Consider the following 19,336-nt stretch of genomic DNA (forward strand, 5'->3'; position numbering starts at 1 on the left):
AGCCAGGAGCTGCCAGAGCCGTCAGCCAGCCAGGAGCTGCCAGAGCCGTCAGCCAGCCAGGAGCTGCCATAGCCGTCAGTCAGCCAGGAGCTGCCAGAGCCGTCAGTCAGCCAGGAGCTGCCAGAGCCGCCAGCCAGCCAGGAGCTGCCAGAGCCGTCAGTCAGCCAGGAGCTGCCAGAGCCGCCAGCCAGGAGCTGCCAGAGCCGCCAGAGCCGTCAGTCAGCCAGGAGCTGCCAGAGCCGCCAGCCAGCCAGGAGCTGCCAGAGCCGCCAGCCAGCCAGGAGCTGCCAGAGCCGCCAGTCAGCCAGGAGCTGCCAGAGCCGCCAGACAGCCAAGAGCTGCCAGAGCCGTAAGTCAGCCAGGAGCTGCCAGAGTCGTCAGTCAGCCAGGAGCTGCCAGAGCCTGTTCTGTTCTTCTGGTGTCTCTCTCCATCACCTATTCTTCTGTTGCTGTCTCTGTGTCTTGTCTGGTGTGTCTTTTTAGTTTTGCAATCCAAAACGGTCAAGGGGATACTTGAGTAGCTTAACTTGTTTTGTGCCTGTGTCTTGGTCACACATCATCCTCTTCCCTACCATTTGGCCCTAGCTGCTGCTGTTCTAAGTGCTCCACTGGCCTCCTGTTCTCATCTGTCCTCCTTCTTGGCTCATCTGAAAGGTAGCAAGGTAGAGGTGCAGCATGTCCTTAGTTAGTTTTAAAGGGAGACTGCACTTCCTGATTTGGCTTCATTTTAGATTTGGTTAATTAAGAAATGCTAGAGGCCATGAATAAATTCAAACGTGAGTTGGTTTTGGGGTGTAGTTTGACGTGGGTGTCTGGTGTGTGTGTGTTCGCAGATGGGAAGAGTAAGCCAAATTATTTAGCCAATTATCTTCAGCCGGCTGGTGTGCAACCTGACTTTGACAGACATTAAATTACACAATGTAAATGAGACAATATTTTCATGTTGCACACCTTTAAGTTGGGGCTTGCACTCTTTCGGGAAGAAGTTTCTGAATATCCAGACTCTGACTGAGTGACAGGCATTTTGCTGAGTGATGATGTTGACATCTAACCGGTGCTGCAAGGGTGGGCGAGGGGTCAAGGGACGTGAGTGGTCCCCTGCGATGTGAAATTTCGATCAATCACAGCAGACACTGTGTCATTCTAGGGGCTTCTTTCAGTGCCTTCTGCCTAGGGCATTATATTGTATTGTTTATTTATATCACAAAAATAAGTCTTAGAAAAATTCTGCATAGTGCAAGTGATGTGTGGTTATGGAAACTCATATCAGACTGAAATATAAGGTTGACGGCTGGAGCAAAAAAAAGGCCTAATGATGCCACTGCTCAATTCCTGTACTCGCCCAGTGACTTCAGCACCATGGACAGGAAACTCTAAACCGCGCCCCAATCATACTGGCATTGCCTGAGATGCAACTATATTGTTTCAACATGTAGATATGTTGTTGTTATTTCATGCATTTCTTGTTGTCACACACCCTGATATTATTGTCTGTGTCATTCTACATAGGCTATGGGAGGTGGAAGTAGGCGATTCCAGGACGGAACAATCATGCCTGCGTTATGTAACCCAACACTGTTCGAACATTGGTCATATTTGACTTCGAGAGCGCGCTGTCACTGTTGGTGCGTGTTTAGCAGCTTCATCCTCGTCCAATCCTGTGTGCACAGTGTAATTTCCACATATCAAAACACAGAGTGGGATGGGCTCGACAGTCAGACTCGTGATGAACACTGGAGTAACGAGGGACTCGTTGTGGTGTCCGTGATTTAGGCTACACCCGCATCATTTGCAACTGGGGGAATCATCACCAAACATCCAGGCTAGTACAATTATATGTTTATGTAAATAGTTGGATGAAAACATTTAGGAAAAAATAGGAATAGGAAAAAACGATACGCATGTAATTCTGATTTCAAGCTAGCCCATGATGTTGTTTACTTTCCCATTTCTCATCACAATTTGCTATCCATTGGCATATTGTCGTATTTAGTTAAATTCGAAATTATGATTGTAAAATACATGTAATTTAGTTAAGCTATTGCGAATTAACCAAATGTTAAAGGTGGGGCTGGTTGAAAAAATGGTCAGGTTAAGTTTGAACTCATACATCGCTTGATCATATTCAGCACCACGAGACGGTGGACAGCGCCAAAGATTTCAACTGCGTGTTAAATTAATCCCATGGGCGACCATCCCCATATGCATTGATATCTTTCTTCTGGGATTACAAAACATATTTTGGTAGCTATATTTCAGTAAGTTTATGGGCTAGACTATATGTTTTGCATTCGTTGCTGGATTTTGTGAGAATGGTCTAAAATCATTGACAAACCATTAAGAATTCATAAATGTGGCGGGAAACTTGATTTTAGGCCTGCCTTTGATATTCAACTTGGGCAGAGCAGGTTAGAAAAAAAAGAAATAAAACTACAATAACCTTCATTCAAGTCACCATGAAGCACATCACATACTGTAACCTCTACATGGACAAACATGGTCAGCATTTGCAGAAACTGATATAAGGATATCAAGGAACATTTTGCCATTATAAATTGGCTGATGTGAGCCGTCTGTATTCTCTCTGTAAATAATGTGTATTTAGAGTATTTAGAGTGTATTTAGAATGCACTGAATTGGATGTTATTGACCACCAATAGCAAGTGAAAGCTTTTACACCTTGCCATTGTTATGGGTCTTTTATGGGTATTTACACACACCATAAGGTTCAGGTTGATAAGGATAATCTATGTTGGATTTGGGGAAAATCTATCAAAACACTATAATAGAACTGGATATTTTCAGATGTGGTTTTATTGGAGAAACTGTAATGTATTCCTTTGTGAACATTATCAAAAGACAGAAAATTAGACACCTTGAAACACAGCTTCTATCATCATCCTGAATGCTCACACATGTTTGCATGTACACATACACACATACACAATATGTAATGTCCAATAAACTTATGTTCTCTGTTTTTATATGGTTTTAAATATATGATTATGTGCCATACCATATGTAAACCCTCTCAGAGGAAAATATTGGATTATATCATGCTTCTTACAGTTGACTGCCCGAAAGTGCACACTCAAACCAAGCAGGCAGACTAAATACAGATTGATCAGATTAAGGACGCAGTATCGTGAGATAATTCCCAGCTAAGAAATAACCTTCATGTCTTAGTGCAACGTAAAAAAACAAATAAAACTACTTGAATTAAATGAAACCATTATACCCACTAAATAGGCTTTCATAACTAAATTATTTATCTTGTTAAAATATGAGCTTGCCATACCCTGTAGATCTGTGCAGCTATTTAAAGGCCCAGAGGTCTTATATATTTCCACACTGTGTTGGAAAAATACTGTGAAATTGTGAAAATTATAATAATACACTTTTAGTGTAAGAGCTGTTTGAAAAGACCACCTGAAATGTCAGCCTGTTTTGCTGGGATGGCATTTTGGTGACACCACCAGGTGTTAAATATGTGAATAGACCATGTACAAAGAGCGTTCCAAACCTCTCTGCCAATGACAGCTCATTTCAGTTTTCCCCTCCCCACCCAGACAGTCCTAGCTACATTTTTGTTTGAGAAATTGCTCTTTGCTAAGAAGCTATTTTTTGGACCATTTTCATTTAAATCAATCACAGCAAGGTACATAAATTGTTACCCAGAAATGATTTGATATTGCGATAAACGACTGCAAACCACTAGAAGGGATGAGTAACGTTGCCTGCAGAACAGAACATTATGTTAACTTCCAAAGACCTTAGCCTGGTGGGCTAACACAGTCTTGAGTTATGCAGAACACCCGGATTTGATACCCAGTTGATTGCGTAAGTTCCAGCCGTAGGACCAATGCCAGGAACATTGTGAACAACACAGCCAGGTCACCCGTGATACAAGTCAGTATTAGACGTCCATCCATGTCTGAGGACGTCAGGAGATGATGTGGAAACCAGCCACAAGGGGCAACAGTGAGAGCTGTTAGTCTCAAATTGGCTTATGTTTTTGAAAGTGGACAGGGATGGGGATGGGTGTAAGCATCTACCTCTAATGCCAAAGGTTGCATGTTCAATCCAGCTATAGAAAGTTGTTTTTGAGATTTGTTTCCCTTACCTTAACCATTAAAAAAAAAAAATCCTAACCTTAAGATTTCAACGCTTGGGAAACATGGACGAATTCTGACGTGAGACTGTGAGAGCTTGTTGCAGATGGTCACGTTGTTTTGCATCTTATCTACTGAGAGCATGCATGGGCAGGCTTAGATGAAAACATCTCTCTGTGAATCTGAGGCTGTCAACCTTCCACCCAGGATTCTATCTGCTAAGGGACCACCTTTACCTGCAAGGGAAATGAAATATTTTGAAACGGAGTGAAAATATGCGCTTCTTATTTGACAAGTCCAGGTAGTCTCTCACCGTTTCAGTCCGTTTTCTTTGATCTTTTCTTCTACCTGGGTCATTCCTCATGACCCAGGAAAAGGATATTTACAAGCCCTGCTGAGATTCAATCAGCATTGAGACACTGTATGGACATTATATGATAACAACTATTGAGTATAGTAATGCACAAACTTGATTGCATTTTCCTGACATTGATTGCTGCTGATGTGCACAGAGACAATGGCTCACGTGCGCTTGCTCATATGGGAGCACACCTGACCTTGTTGTAACACTCCCCCCACACTGCCCTAGGCCACACCCAAAGTAAACCACATTGACCTTTGTTATGTTGCAGGAGGAAAACCCTCCTATTGCACGCTTGTTAGATGCAGAACTGTCTGCAAATTTCATTGGCCCCATTTAGCCTGTCTTCCTTGCAGTAATTTTCCTCTGTTGCTAAGTATGTTGCTAGGGCATGGTTTGGTTGGTAGCTCTGAGACTGTGCCTGCTGCCTAATCTGATTCCACTTTGAAGCTGTGTGCCAGCTATCCAGAGGCGGGTAGAAACAAAAGGAAAACATATCGAGGCATAAAATGCTGGCATACTGCTGTTTTATTGTGATGCTCATGACACACTTCTCAGTTGCCTTAAGAGGTACAAAAAGCTGAGCTAATTTCAGGTGAACTTTTGGGGTGTTCTCATATCATATCAGGGCTGTAGGACCTAGAAGACTAAAAGTGCCTAAAATCTGATATAAAACCTGCCTTCAAGTATAATTTTTTTGTGGTTTAGCTGTTTAACTTATTTCTTCACTCTTACGTGCTGAAAACATACCTGTAGTGTAAGACATGATAGTCACGGTACACAGTGTTTTTCAAGATGGGTGTTTGCTTGGGGACAGGGACAGCAGATGTCCTGAGCTACATTTACCAACATCCTGGGTGCCATGCAGTCAAAATAAAGAGATACAGTCCAGATGCTAAGGGGGGAAAGTCAGGATTCAGTAAAGTGATAACGAATCAGAGCTTAGGAGTCAATTCCGTCATTTGTTATATAAAAAAAAGAGAAGATCAAACACGTTCACACTTACATAACCAACTCCTTAAAGCAATGATGCTAAGAGAGGCACAACATTCAACAGGAGAGGAGGAATGGATAAGGAATTGAGTGATGTCATAATGTGCAGTCAGGCATTATGTGAACCATGATTTATTCAGCCATCAAACATTAATAAAACATACCATTTTGTGCATGTACTGGAGCCTGGATGTCTTTGTATGTCTATGTCAAAATGGAGAGGGTGAATTCAACTACGTGTATAGGGTCTGTGAAAATCAATATAAACTCAAAACACCATACACTATTATTCTGTCATTCTTATCTCAATATTCAGTGAGCGGTTTGCCGGTGCTACTCTCTGGTGTCATCTTGTTGACAGCAAAAAGGCTATTTGGCACAGGATCCCAAAATGGAAGAAATGTCATAATTCTATTATGTTTTTTTGGCAGAATGAATCATGGCGCTGAGGAAAACCTTAGTCAGCCCCTCTCTAATAGATGTGCCCCCGCACTTTGATTCTGTACATAGCCTCGCTATTTTTTTTACTTAACACTTATTTTTCTTAAAACTGCATTGTTGGTTAAGGGCTTGCAAGTAAGCATTTCACTGTAAATGTCTAAACCGGTTGTATTCGGCACATGTGACAAATACAATTTGATTTGAGATGTTTGAAGATGCTGCTGTGTGCTTTCCACCTAGTGGGACATAATTTATTCATTCATTTCTAAATGAAGAGTTAGAAACACACCCAGATCCTCTCTGCAGCATCATTCACAACTAGATAATAGAGGTTGTATTTAGGTTGTATTTTCTCTGGCACATGCATGTGAAGGACTGTAAGCCTGGGTTTTATTGGATTTAAGAAACGGTCTCATGCCTTTGTTCCATGTTTGAGGAAATACATGCAAAATATTTTAAAGTAAAACAAAAATGTTTTCAATCTGGTAGCCTATATTTGATGTGGGGCTCACTGGTTTAATGACCAAGGTCCGGTCAGTATCTGTGCCATCTGTGCCAGGCAGGGGTGGACGTAGGCGGAGGTGACATTATTTACATAACCAATTTCGGAGAGTCGGCCTTGTTCGTAAATGGTGCAGTGCCAGTGTGCCACATCAGGATGCCTTGGACAGAAATACATCTCACCGTTACTTTTCTCACAGATCCAAAGGGGAAAACACAGCGTTAAGCACAATGGGACCATTCCAGGAATATGAGGTGGGTGTCATGGCAACACTTTGAAAGTTGATCATTTTTAATCTTAACAATTCCACTAATATTTTTGTTCAAATTTCATGAGAATAAAAGTGATAGCATGATAATCTAATCTAGACTGTCACATACGTAGACTATAATTATTTAATGATTGTGCTGCTGGGACAGAGCTAATGTAGCAAGGCAAAAACAAAATGCGCAAAGTTGTATTTACACACACCGAATCACGTATGAATTTGATTTGTTCTTGTGGCAAAAATTAAAGTGCTGAGTTGTGATAGTTGTTATACCTGTATGGTTCTCAGGAAAAGAAGTCATCAGGGAAGGAAAGCCCCCGCAGCCGCATCCCACGCTTGATCCTTCATCCTTTCCACCCTAATGGGAAAGGGTCACCCTTGTCTGAATCACCCATTTCAGAGGAGGAAGGTAAGGACCGTGACATCAGCTCGGACAACTCCAAACGGACCATCAGCTTTTGCTCAGGTAAGTTGTTCCCGTGTTTCAGATCAAGGTTAAGGTGCATCATAAAAGTCTAAAAATAGTTATTCTAATCTCACTAAATTGATCTGAAAACATAAAATGAATAGGAATTTGCTTTCACTTGTCAGTATTGTCACTAGCAGCCAGGGCAGTACTGGCAATGGCAGATGGGCTGGTCTATCTTTAGCCCAGTGGGCCTTCCTAAATCTAATTTGTGTGTGCAGAATTAATGGCCGCCAGTGTGCTAGAAATGCCCAGGACGATTTCTGATCCAAAGGTTCAGTCCCTCTTAATGATTGACTGCTGTGTGTTCCATGCATATTCTTGGCTCTACCTGTCTACATAGATGACACTGGCTGCCCCAGTAGTCAGTCTGTGTCCCCCTCCAAAACCCTGTCAGGGTCAGACAACAGTCCACATGGCTCCCCCACGCCCACTGCAGAGTGCAAGACCAAGGTGAAGAGGGTGAGGTTGATGGCAGAGTGGCACGCACCACCGCCGAGGCACAAGAGGGAGCAGCGATCGTCCACATTGCCCAGAGGTAGGCCACTGCAGGGAATGGCTTCAGGTTTTTTTTGTAGGTGGGGTTAGGAGGCACGTACATACTATAAGGGCACAGGGAGAGACCCAGATGTAGACACGGGAGGCAGATGGTTTGAGTCTCTGATATTTATTATAATCCAAGGGGCAGGCAAGAGAATTGTCGTGGACAGGCAAAAAAGTAAAAACCAGATCAGAGTTCAGGAGGTACAAAGTGGCAGGCAGGCTCGAGGTCAGGGCAGGCAGCATGGTCAGGCAGGCAGGTTCAGAGTCAAGGCAGGCAAGGGTCAAAATCGGGAGGACTAGAAAAGCAAGAGCACGGAAAACCACGCTGGTTGACTTGACAAGAAGAACTAGCAACATACAAACAGGGAACACCAGAATAAATACCCAGGCACTAATGGGGAAGACAGGTGATACCCAGAGGTGGGTGGAGACAATCACAAAGACAGGTCACAGACTGGCTCCAGGTGGTGGGGTTACTAGCAGCAAGACGCCAAAGTGTTGTCTCCATGTCTTGATTGGTTCGCGGCGATTATCCATTGGATTGGGGATGAAACCCAGAGGACAGACTGGCCGATGACCTGATAAGGATGCAAAGCGCCTTCAAGAATCGGGAAGAGAACTGAGGACCCCGATCCGAGATCATGTCGACCGGGAGTCCATTTGGAAGACGTACTGAACCATGAGCTGGGCCATCTCCTTGAATGAAGGTAACTTGTGAAGAGGGATAAAATGGAAAACCTATCCACCACCATCAGAATGGTGGGGTTACCATCTGATGGGGGGGGGGGGGGGGGGGGGGGCCCAGTGACAAAATCCAGGGAAATAATGGGACCAGGAGCAATGAGGGACAGGGAGTGGCTGAAGGAGGCCAGACGGAGCTGCACCATGCACCATGCATGCGACAATGAAGGCTGAGACATCAGGAGCCATAGTGGGCCACCAGAAGCATTGTCGGAGGAAAGCCAGGGTACGACGAGCCCCAGGATGACAGGTAAGCCCGGAGGAGTGAGCCCATTCCAGGATTTGAGGCAATGTCAAATCAGGAACGAACATCTGGTTAGCCAGGCCCCTCCCAGGGTATGGCTGGGAACATTGTGTCTTACGGACCAGAGCCTCAATACCCCAAACAACCAAAGCCACCAAACATTAGGCAGGGAGGATGTCTCAGATTCAGAGGGCATGGCAGTGGAATTGTACAGATGGGAGAGAGTGTCCGGCTTCATGTTTTTGGAACCTGGGCGGTAGGAGATGGTGAAATTGAACCTGGTAAATAACAGGGCCCAACGAGCTTGCCTTGGGTTGAAGCGCTTGGCATTCTAAATTCTAAAGGTCCATCCATACCAAAAATGGATGTTCCACCCCTGTCAGCCAGTGCCTCCACTCCTCCAGAGCCATCTTAACCACTAGGATTTCCCAGTTCCCAATGTCATAGTTCCTTTCCACAGGGTTGAGACATGAAGGCACAGGGATGAAGCTTATGGTCCTGGACAGATCGCTGGGAAAGGACAGCCCCTACTCCCACATCGGCAGTGTCAACCTCAACCACAAACTGATGAGTTGGGTCCGGATGGATGAAGATGGGGCAGTAGTGAATCGCTGCTTTAGATCCCCAAAAGCCTTGTCCGCTGCTAGAGACCATGTGAATGGTACCTTGGGAGAGGTGAGTGCAGAGAGGGGGGCAGCCATGTTGCTGTAGCCCTGAATTAAACTGCGGTAGAAATTAGCAAACCCCAGAAACTATTGTAGCTGCTCCCTGGACAGAACGAGAGAACCAGGATGTCGTAGGGGTAGACAAAACCACGACTCAACATGTCCCGGAGCACATCGTTGACCAGGGCCTGGAAGACAGCGGGCACGTTGATGAGTCCAAACGGCATGACCAGGTACTCAGTGTCCACCAACAGTATTGAATGCCATCTTCTACTCGTGCGGATACGTGAAGGAGACAAGGTGGTAGGCATTCCGAAGGGCCAGTTTGGAAAAAATGGTAGCCCCCTGGACAGGTTTGAAAGCTGAGGAGAGGAGTGGTAGAGGGTAACGATTTTTGAACGTAATGTCATTGAGGCCCCGGTAATCAATGCATGGACGCAGGGTCTTGTCCTTCTTCCCCGCAAAGAATCCTGCACCAGCAGGAGAGTCAGAAGGACGAACGCTCCCAACAGCCAGAGAGTCCTCTATGTACTCCTCCATGGCCTTGGTCTCAGGACCAGACAGGGAATATAGCCAGCCTCGAGGTGGTGTGGTGCCCAGGAGGAGGTCAATAGCACAATCGTAAAGACGATGTGGAGGAAGAGAGATAGCACGAGCCTTGCTGAAAACCTCCAGGAGGTCATGGTACTCTGCAGGAATGGCAGAGAGATCCAAGGCTGTACTCAAACCTGGAGGCAGACATTCCGGGGAAGGCTGCGCCGCCTTCAGGCAATGTGAATGGCAGAACATGCCCCAACCCAGGACTGAACCCGTGGTCCAGTCAATGTCAGGGTTGTGCTTCTGGAGCCAAGAAAATACCAAAACAATACGGATGTGGGGAGACTCAATGAGGAGAATCTGTATTGACTCACTGCAGTTTACAGATACCTGCATATTAATGGGAATTGTGCGTGACGCTTCCAATGTAGCGGCCTTTCAGTGCCCTGGCATCCATGTGAATGGAGAAGATTTGAGTAGGGATACTTAGTTCCGATACCAGGGTAGCAACCATGAAACTCTCATCTGCCCCAGAGTCAATGAGCACCCGGAGAGACTTAGACTGGCCTCCCCACAGCAAGATCACATAAAAAGTTTGGGTAATGGGAATTAGAGGGTTCCCAGTCAGGCTCACCAATGTACTTGTACCTATTAAGGATTCAGGTCTCTTCACTGGGCAGGTGGCTATGTAATGTCCTACAGCAGCACAATACAGACAACTATTAGAGCTTAGCCTGCGTGAATGTTCCCTAGGCGATAATCTAGCTATTCCCAGTTGCATAGGTTCCGGTGTATCCAACTCACCTGTCGTCGATGATTCGCGAGGGAGCTCGGGTGGCCTCAAATCATCTCGGAAAATCAGCCTTCTGGGACTTCCGGATTCCTTCGGAAGTGAACAAGCCGCAGCGGCTGGACGAGTGTGACATAGGTCAGACCTCTCACACCTGCGTTCCTGTAGATGTCCATAAATCCTAATGGTGAGGGCGATGAGGGAATCGAGATCCACTGGTAACACCCAAGCAGCTAGTTAATCTTTTATCACCTCTGATAATCCGTGAAGGTAGGTATCGAATAGGGACTCCGGATTCCAGGCACTCTCGGCGGCCAATTTACGAAAGTCAACAGTGTAGCTTGCCACACTACGGGAGTCGGCAGGGTAGTCTAGTGGTTAGAGCGTTGGACTAGTAACCGGAAGGTTGCAAGTTCAAATACCCGAGCTGACAAGGTACAAATCTGTCGTTCTACTCCTGAACTAGGCCGTCATTGAAAATAAGAATTTGTTCTTAACTGACTTAACTGAATTTTAAAAAAATAATTCAAGATGTTTTTGGGCCACCTCTCTCGCGGATACCAAAGAATCAAAAAACCTTCCTCACCTCTGTTTGAATGTTAAATGATGAGATTACCCATTACAACCTCTGCCACGAAGTCTTCCAGATCATGACAAATAGCGGATTGTTGCTCCCAAACTGCCGTAGCCCAGGAGAGCGCCCTTCCCGACATTAGCGTAATAATATACGCTATTGTCGACCGAGCCAAACATGGCTGCAACTCAAAAATGAGGGAGCACTGAGAAAAAAAACCCTGGCAGATTCCACAATCCCCAGAATATCACCCCGGAGGTGGTAAGCGAGGTTCTCTGGGAGCCGGGGTAGGCTGTACAAACCCACGACTAATAGTAAAAAGGTTACTGGGTGGTGGTGGTGGGGGGGAGGAGACACGGGAGGCAGATGGTTCGAGTCTCTGATATTTACTATAATCCAAGGGGCAGGCAAAATAATGGTTGTGGACAGGTAAAAGATCATAAACAAGTGGCAGGCAGGCAGGCAGTATGGTCATAAACAAGTGGCAGGCAAGGTCAGAGCAGGCAGGCAGGCAGGCAGGCAGGCAGGCAGGCAGGCAGGCAGGCAGGCAGGCAGGCAGGCAGGCAGGCAGGCAGGCAGGTGAGTTCAGCGTTAAGGCATGCAGGGGACTAGCAAAAGCGAGATAAGAAAAAGCAGGCACATGGAAAACCACACTGGTTGACTTGACAAGACAAACAGGGAACACCGGAATAAATACCCAGTGACTAAATGAGTGACACCTGGAGGTGGATGGAGACCATCACAAAGACAGGTGAAACAGATCAGGGCGTGACACATATGGTGTCCTAGTAGATCTTAGGCTTTCCTCTCAATTCTGATTCTGTTTATATTTATTTGTTTGATTGAAGTACTTGTCTAACTATCAATTGAAATAGATCTAGAAAATAGATCTACGTCAGATTAAAATATATATGAAATAACCATGTGAAATGGTTTCTTGTAGACCAGGGTTGGGCTCAATTCAAATTGAAGGCAGTCAATTCAGGAAGTAAACTAAAATCACAATCCAATAATAGAAAAACTGGCATTCATTTTCAATTACTTCTCAATAAACTCAAAAGTAGAAGCTATTTATTTCAAAAGTTTTTAAATGTCTGCATTTTAAATTAAAATAATTTATTGATTGACTGCCTTTAATTCAAATTGAGCCCAACCCTGATTTCTACATGCTTTGTGTGCATACACAATCTGCAAAGTATTGTTTTCATGTAATTTGAGCAGTAGAAGGTAAGCAACAATGATTTGCTTGGTGAGAGAATGGGAGAATCTCAATTGCACAACACCGATTGGAGGAGACAGTCAGAGTGGCAGGACCTCTGGCTTTCTCATCCAATGGTGTTTGAGAAGGAGGCGAGACGCTGTTACCATTTTGTTTTTTTATGAGAATGCAATTGAGATTAATCGAATCCCCTCAATGTTGGCATTCCTCTGCACAGACGTTGCTGACGCATGCCAGATTTTTAAAAGGCCTGGATAACTATTTTACATATCAGCTAACCACATCATATGACATATGTTATAGCAATCTGGTGCCCACCTATGACAACATCCTAAATATCTCTCACAGTGTACACTTGTTCACTTCCCTTCATGGATTTGAAAGGAACTGACTGGTATAAGAAATATGGTAGAAACTTCCTCTAGCCCGTGCCTACACCAATCCAATGCTTTTACATTTCTGGGGAATACTGAACGAGTGCAGGAAGAAGGAGATATTATTGGGACGCATTCAATGGTTGTGTTCCCCTGCTCAGACATTGTATGCATTAATCAATTGTTGCATGACACTTCATCAACTGTGCCTTTGGGCACCAGATTGCTATAACATATGTCATATGATGTGGTTAGCTGATATGTAAAATAGTTATCCAGGCCTTGTAAAAATCTGGCATGTGTCAGCAACGTCTGTGCAGAGGAACGCCAACATTGAGGGGATTTGATTAATCTGGCCCGGGCACCCCGTTTGAAACCCACATTGATGTTGGCTCAAAACAAAAGTGACGTAAATAAGCACGTGGAGTATTGAGTAGGATTCTGTGTTTTCACATGCAGAAGTTATTGCTTTTGATAGAAATACTTTATCTGCCTTCTAAATTAAAAACAGTTTGAAAATTCAAACATATACTATATGGAAAGGAGATTGTTTCTGGACCATGCGCCATGCTGCCTTGTTGACGACATGACCGAGCAGCGCAGATTACTGTTTGATTTAAGCAGGGCACTCCTCCCTCACTCCTTTTGCCCGTGCAGGTCACGGGCCATGTACTGGTGCCCCCCGAGGCTCAGCATAATTGAATCCGCCCAACGACTTGAGCAAGGTTCCAATCCAGAGAGGCTGCTGATTGGATAATTAATGTTGGACCTGAGGTTTTTCAATTTGGCTGATTAGTAGTCGTTAACAGTCAGACTTCACGTATTGGTTGGCAGCACATTGTACCTGCAATTGACTCACTCAGCGTTGAAGGTTCCGTTTTGTTGTTAGTTCATCACAAATTCACAGTGAGCACTTTACTATGGTTTTATCAAATGGAAAGAGGTGCAATTCAGTGTGTCTGACTGCAGGTAGCGAAGCAGACTTCAGCTCCTCCAGCAGCACGGGCAGCCTAAAGAGAGGGGAGTGCCTGGCCCACAACGCCACAGGGAAGAAGATCTCCTCACGCAGGTGATATGGGGTGGCTCTGTTTCTCTACTGCCTCCATTCTAAAAGCAGACGCTCCATTACCAATATCTTACCCCACCAGTGTGTGTTTACATTTAAAGGGCCAGTTTCCCAGACCCATATTCAGCCTTATCCTAAACTAAAATGCACTTCAACAAAAATGTAATTGGGTCTGGGAAACCGTTTCAAAACGTATAGCTCTGCTATTTCTTTATTGCTGTTTCTTTTCCTGCTGGTATGTTTTATTTATGAAAAATTACAATAAATCCTTCCCCAATGATAAATGGACATTACAAGACTGTTGTGGAAAATGTAATCTCCTTAGGCAAAGCTAACTACTGCATGTATCTTCCCACAGTCGTGGTGCCCACATCAGGAGCCTCCCGATGTTCAAGCTGGCAGGGAGCCCGTCAGCATCCCATGATGCAGAGCTCTATGCCCCATACAGGACAGTCCCCTCATCCACCAACAGCAGCAGCAACTCCAGCCCCAAAATACCCTCCAGGTAAACAGCCATGTCACACCCATACACTGGCCAGTTCCAGAAACAACCTCCAGTGTTACCCCTTCTGGTATTTTTGTTGCCATATTGCTTATGTGGACAGGGCCTAGATCTGAAATGATTGGATAGCTCAAAGCAGTATGGCAATAATTCCGCCTAGCCTATCAAAGTACAAGAGCAACTACCATGTTCCTATCATTTCAACATGAAATTCCCTAGGAAGAAGGGGCTAGGGGTCCATTTTGTAATGGTGCATCTGTTGCTCTGGGAGGGGTGGGCGTTCACTAGGTGGGGAAATGGTGGATGGATTAGGCTCTATGCCAGGACTGTCCTCTCCTTTTCTGAGACAGGGATTATATCGGTCAGGATTGGGCATGCCAAGATTATATCATTTTATGAACAGTCTGGATTTTGTTATTGTGTCTGTGTGCACGGGTGTCAACCTTGGGTTTATAGGAGAGGAGGAGGTCATGAATATTTCATTACTCAGTCAATAGCCAGACTGGCTTGCCTGGCTGCATTCCTGCCTTTTCTTCCCCCCCACTAACTGTCTCACATTTGGTGGTAGTGCTTCTGGGATCTCGTGTTGCTATGTGGCAGAATATTCACTCGAGGGTTCCTGTGCTGCCATGACGGCAGCACTGCACGAACAAGCTCAACCTTGCCTTTCTGCTCGGACTGTAAAATGACTAACCAGAGCCCTCTTGAATTCAGCCCACAGGCTTAATGTGAGTCATTCCCTATGCAACACAATCCCTACTTATGTATCTTATGCGGACGTGAGAACGTCCATGACTGCATTTCTGTTGCTACAGGTAGTTCCCCCCCCCCCCCCCCCCTTGTTCCCCGCAGCTCTCTTCTGCCTGGCTGGGTTTTGTGTGATGTCCTTGTTCTTTCGCTACGTTCTGCTAGCCTGTTCTATTTCTGTCAGGGATGCAGAGACTCCCATCAAAGCACAAGTCCCAGGTTGTTGCTAGGATATAGTGCTAGCTTTTAAGCCTGTTTGTAAGAGGGGCTGCTCTGCATATTAGCCAAATCCATCCTCTGACACGTTTCATCATTCTTCCTTTAGGCCTGATCACAGGGATATTTCAGAACTGCTCATGTATAATTGTTTAATGTACATGTAGTCAATATAAAAAGTTTGAGGTATTTCAGGGAATTCTCACGCGAAAACACGGTTAACTTGTAGACTACAGCCAAGCAAATGTAAATTGGGCTTTCCCTCATTGCTTCCCTATCCATCCCTGACCGCTTTTGACCAACCTGCCATTTTAGCTTTTTGCAGCATGAAGTTGGCTGGCTGGTTAGCTTATGTCCTGACAGTGCTATCCCCAGTCAGACAGAATCGACTAAGTAATAGCATTGCCCAGCAGCTTTTTTTTCCTCCCTAAAACGAGCTGTTTTGCGTCATGCACGTTGCACCAATCCCTTTATTTTTTTCCATGGCCTAGTTCCTTCCCCAAATCACTGATGGAGCCTCCTGTAGATGGGGCTCAGCACTGCTCGTTGTACTGAACACCGTACAGGATGGTGTGTACAATACATGGGGTGTCTTCTTCCTCAGTATCCATGTTGAGAAAAAGATGGTGTCTCACCAGCAGAACATACAGTATGTGATTCAGGGAAAACGTGTCATTTCCTGTCTCCTCTCCCCATAAGGATGCCCCCCGGACGTTACCACTCCTGTGGGGACAGCCATGGGCTCAGAACCCCCAATCCAGAGCAGTATCTCACCCCCCTGCAGCAGAAGGAGGTGGCCATTCGCCACCTGAGAAGCAAGCTGAGGGAAGCGGAGAACATCGTCCATGACAGGTTACCTTCTCAGTGAACAGCTCATGTTTAGCTTGTTTCCTAAATGCATCCCATAAGCGTACATTCCACCTACAGTGTAGAAAAACATTGCAATCCTGCACAGCTGTAACTACTAGCTTAACACTATTTTCTCCTTCAGGGAGTCCGAGATCGAGGAGCTCAAGTCCCAGCTGGGCAGGATGAGGGAGGACTGGATCGAGGAGGAGTGCCACCGTGTAGAGGCGCAGCTGGCCCTGAAGGAGGCACGCAAGGAGATCAAGCAGCTCCGGCAGGTTGTGGAGACCATGAAGAGCAGTCTGATGGAGAAGGACAAGGGCATCCAGAAGTACTTTGTCGACATCAACATCCAGAACCGCAAGCTGGAGTGCCTGCTGCACAGCATGGAGATGGCCCAGAGCGGCTCCACGCTGCAAGACGAGCCAACCATGGACTTCATCTGTGGTGACTCCCCTGTCAATGATAAGCAGGGGGAGGTGGGTGACCAGGCGGTGGAGGAGATGGCAGACTGTGGGCTGCTGGTCAACGACAACCTGGCACACATGCTCATGTCCACAGAAGTGGACTCTAGCGGTAAGCTACGCTGCCACCCAGAGGCTGGTCCTGGGGTGTCCACTCTACTCCACAGTCTGGAGGAGGAGAAGATCGCACCACTGCCTCCACCACCCTCCAACACGTTCTGTTGCAGCACACTCCCCTTCCCTGCTCCAGAGGAGAAGGCCGTTCAGACCGAGATGGTATCCTTCCCTCCTGACCTGCACACCCTCCTGCTGCAGCTGCTGAAGTTCCATGGTGGTGCAGTTGGAGATGCTCTCCTTCCAGCTTCTACCAGCCTCCTAGAAATCCCAGCACAGCAGGGCCCAGACTTGGCCCCTATCCCGTCCACCTTAAGCCTGCCTAGCTCCTGCCAGCCCATTCCAGTTCTGCCAGTGAGCCCTTATATGTTAAGTAATTCAGGGTTGTGTTGCTCAGACCCTGAGGTGGTCTCCATGCGCTTCATGGAGGAGCTGGATTTTGAGGTGAGCAGTGAGGAGCCCTGCAAGGCCCTCGGGGTGGCTGTGGTCAACAAAAGCTATTGGAGCAGCAGCTTCCTTGTTGATCTTGTTGCTGTGGCCGTACCAGTGTTGCCCACAGTGGCCTGGCTGTATTCCCGGCATGGCGTGGATGGGGCGGCGCCAGTCTACAACATCGCAGCATTGATCCGGGGCTGTTGCATCATGGGATTGCATTCTCTCCGTCATGTCACTCATCATGGGGCAGATGTGTAACGGTCTACGACCCCTGCGTGCACAGCCCGTCCCCTCCAATTAAAGCACTTCAACATTCGTTAATCAAAGAGTATTTGAATATTTAGTTTTTCTACACTTGTGAATATTAATGCTACAGTTATTACTTTAGGTTCCCACGTGGTTACTTTGCACTGTGTACAGTTGTTGCGGTGAGTTAAGTCATTGTTTATGGTGAAAGGATTTTGTTAATTGTATTTATTTTTCCTCTGTTCTCTTGTGTATAATCTGAGTAGGTGGTTATGCATCATTGATGTCCTGGGCTGGCACTAGTTACCCCTACTTAAAGCAGCCATGTTTTTTTTCTGAAAGTATTAGGATTTCTGAGGGTGGGGATGAAATAGAATGTTCGTTTGAACGAGTGTTTGTAGTGGTTTATGTTCCAAAATAATCTTAAACCTGCAGCCAAAGCTTTATTAATGAACGTTCACTCTTTATTTTTCTACCTGGGAGTAGAGCGTACATGTGTAACAAATTGATAGGTGTCAGACCAACGCTTCAAGACAACTCATACTTGTTTGTGCCTGAGCTACTGTGTGTAATACTCATAACATCAAATGTCCTAATATATTTACTATTAAAGCATGATAATCCCATCCATGTCTGATTCCTCTTGGGCGTGTTCTGGTGCCAAGGGTTTAGCAGACTTTAATCCCAAGCATTTTATAGTGAATATACATTCTAAATGGCATATATCCACAACTCTTCTGTTTCATTGTTCTACAACCAATTGAGATGTGTTGTCCTCATGGGTGCCATTTTCAATTGGTGATTTTCAGCTTCTCTTTAAATGCCAACAAGAAGGATATTTGAGTGAGCAAATTAAACAAAATACTTGGATTTACTGTTTAATCTCCGGTTTAGAAGGGGATCCTTAATTGCAAAGCCACATGTCTGAGGCCAGCTCTGAAAACAGCAGAACACAATGTTCTCGGCCCTGAACGCGAGGGCACATGTTTCTGCATCCGCACAACAGCTCTTAACTACGGAACAAGTTCACATTAATTAAACAGAGCTCTGTCTGAGCCTTTGCATATTACGCTGAACCAAAAATAAACACTGTAGTGTTGGTTTCATGAGCTGAAATAAGATGTTTCCATGTGCACAAAAAGCTTATTTTTGAGCCCCTGTTAGTGAGCATTTCTCCTTTGCCAAAATAATTAATCCACCTGACCGGTGTGGCATATCAAGAAGCTGATTAAACGGCATGATCATTACGCAGGTGCACCTTGTGCTGGGGACAAAAGGCCACTCAAATGTGTAATTTTGTCACATGACATCTGTGGCATTACATTTTGAGGGATCGTGCAATTGTCATGCTGACTGCAAGAATGTCAACCAGAACTGTTGCCAGAGAATTCAATGTTCATTTCTCTACCATAAGCCACCCCATAGTTGTGGAGAATTTGGCAGTATGTCCAACTGGCCTCACAACCCCAGACCATATGTAACCACGCCCGCCCAGGACCTCCACATCCGGCTTCTTCACCTGCGGGATTGTCTCGTCCTCACCAGGGTCTTGACCTGACTGCAGTTCAGTGTTGTAACTGACTTCAGTGGGCAAATGCTCACCTTCGATGGCCACTGGCACGCCGGAGAAGTGTGTTCTTCACGGATGAATCCCGGTTTCAACTGTACTGGGCAGATAGCAGCGTGTATGGCATCATGTTGGCGTTGTGCCCCATGGTGGCGGTGGGGTTATGGTACGGCCAGGCATAAGCTGCTGGCAACAAACACAAATGCATTTTATCGAATTCACAGAGATACCGTGATGAGAACCTGAAGCCCATTGTGATGCCAATCATCTGCCGCCATAACATGTTTCAGCAAGATAAATCAC

At 45.7% G+C, this 19,336-nt stretch overlaps 1 protein-coding gene across 1 annotated transcript; it reads left to right on the forward strand.

Moving 5' to 3' along the window:
* Positions 1-1,498: 1,498 nt before the first annotated feature.
* Positions 1,499-18,097, forward strand: LOC110489853 (syntabulin). The gene is made up of 8 exons (XM_021562800.3): positions 1,499-1,822; positions 6,609-6,663; positions 6,966-7,143; positions 7,487-7,681; positions 13,800-13,899; positions 14,255-14,401; positions 16,061-16,213; positions 16,353-18,097. Exons 2-8 carry the CDS (start codon positions 6,640-6,642, stop codon positions 17,476-17,478), a joined length of 1,923 nt encoding a protein of 640 aa, XP_021418475.2. The 5' UTR covers positions 1,499-1,822; positions 6,609-6,639; the 3' UTR covers positions 17,479-18,097.
* Positions 18,098-19,336: the final 1,239 nt, after the last annotated feature.

Source organism: Oncorhynchus mykiss, chromosome 2, assembly GCF_057628025.1.
Source record: "Oncorhynchus mykiss isolate SJ-2025 chromosome 2, ASM5762802v1, whole genome shotgun sequence".
NCBI lineage: Eukaryota > Metazoa > Chordata > Actinopteri > Salmoniformes > Salmonidae > Oncorhynchus > Oncorhynchus mykiss.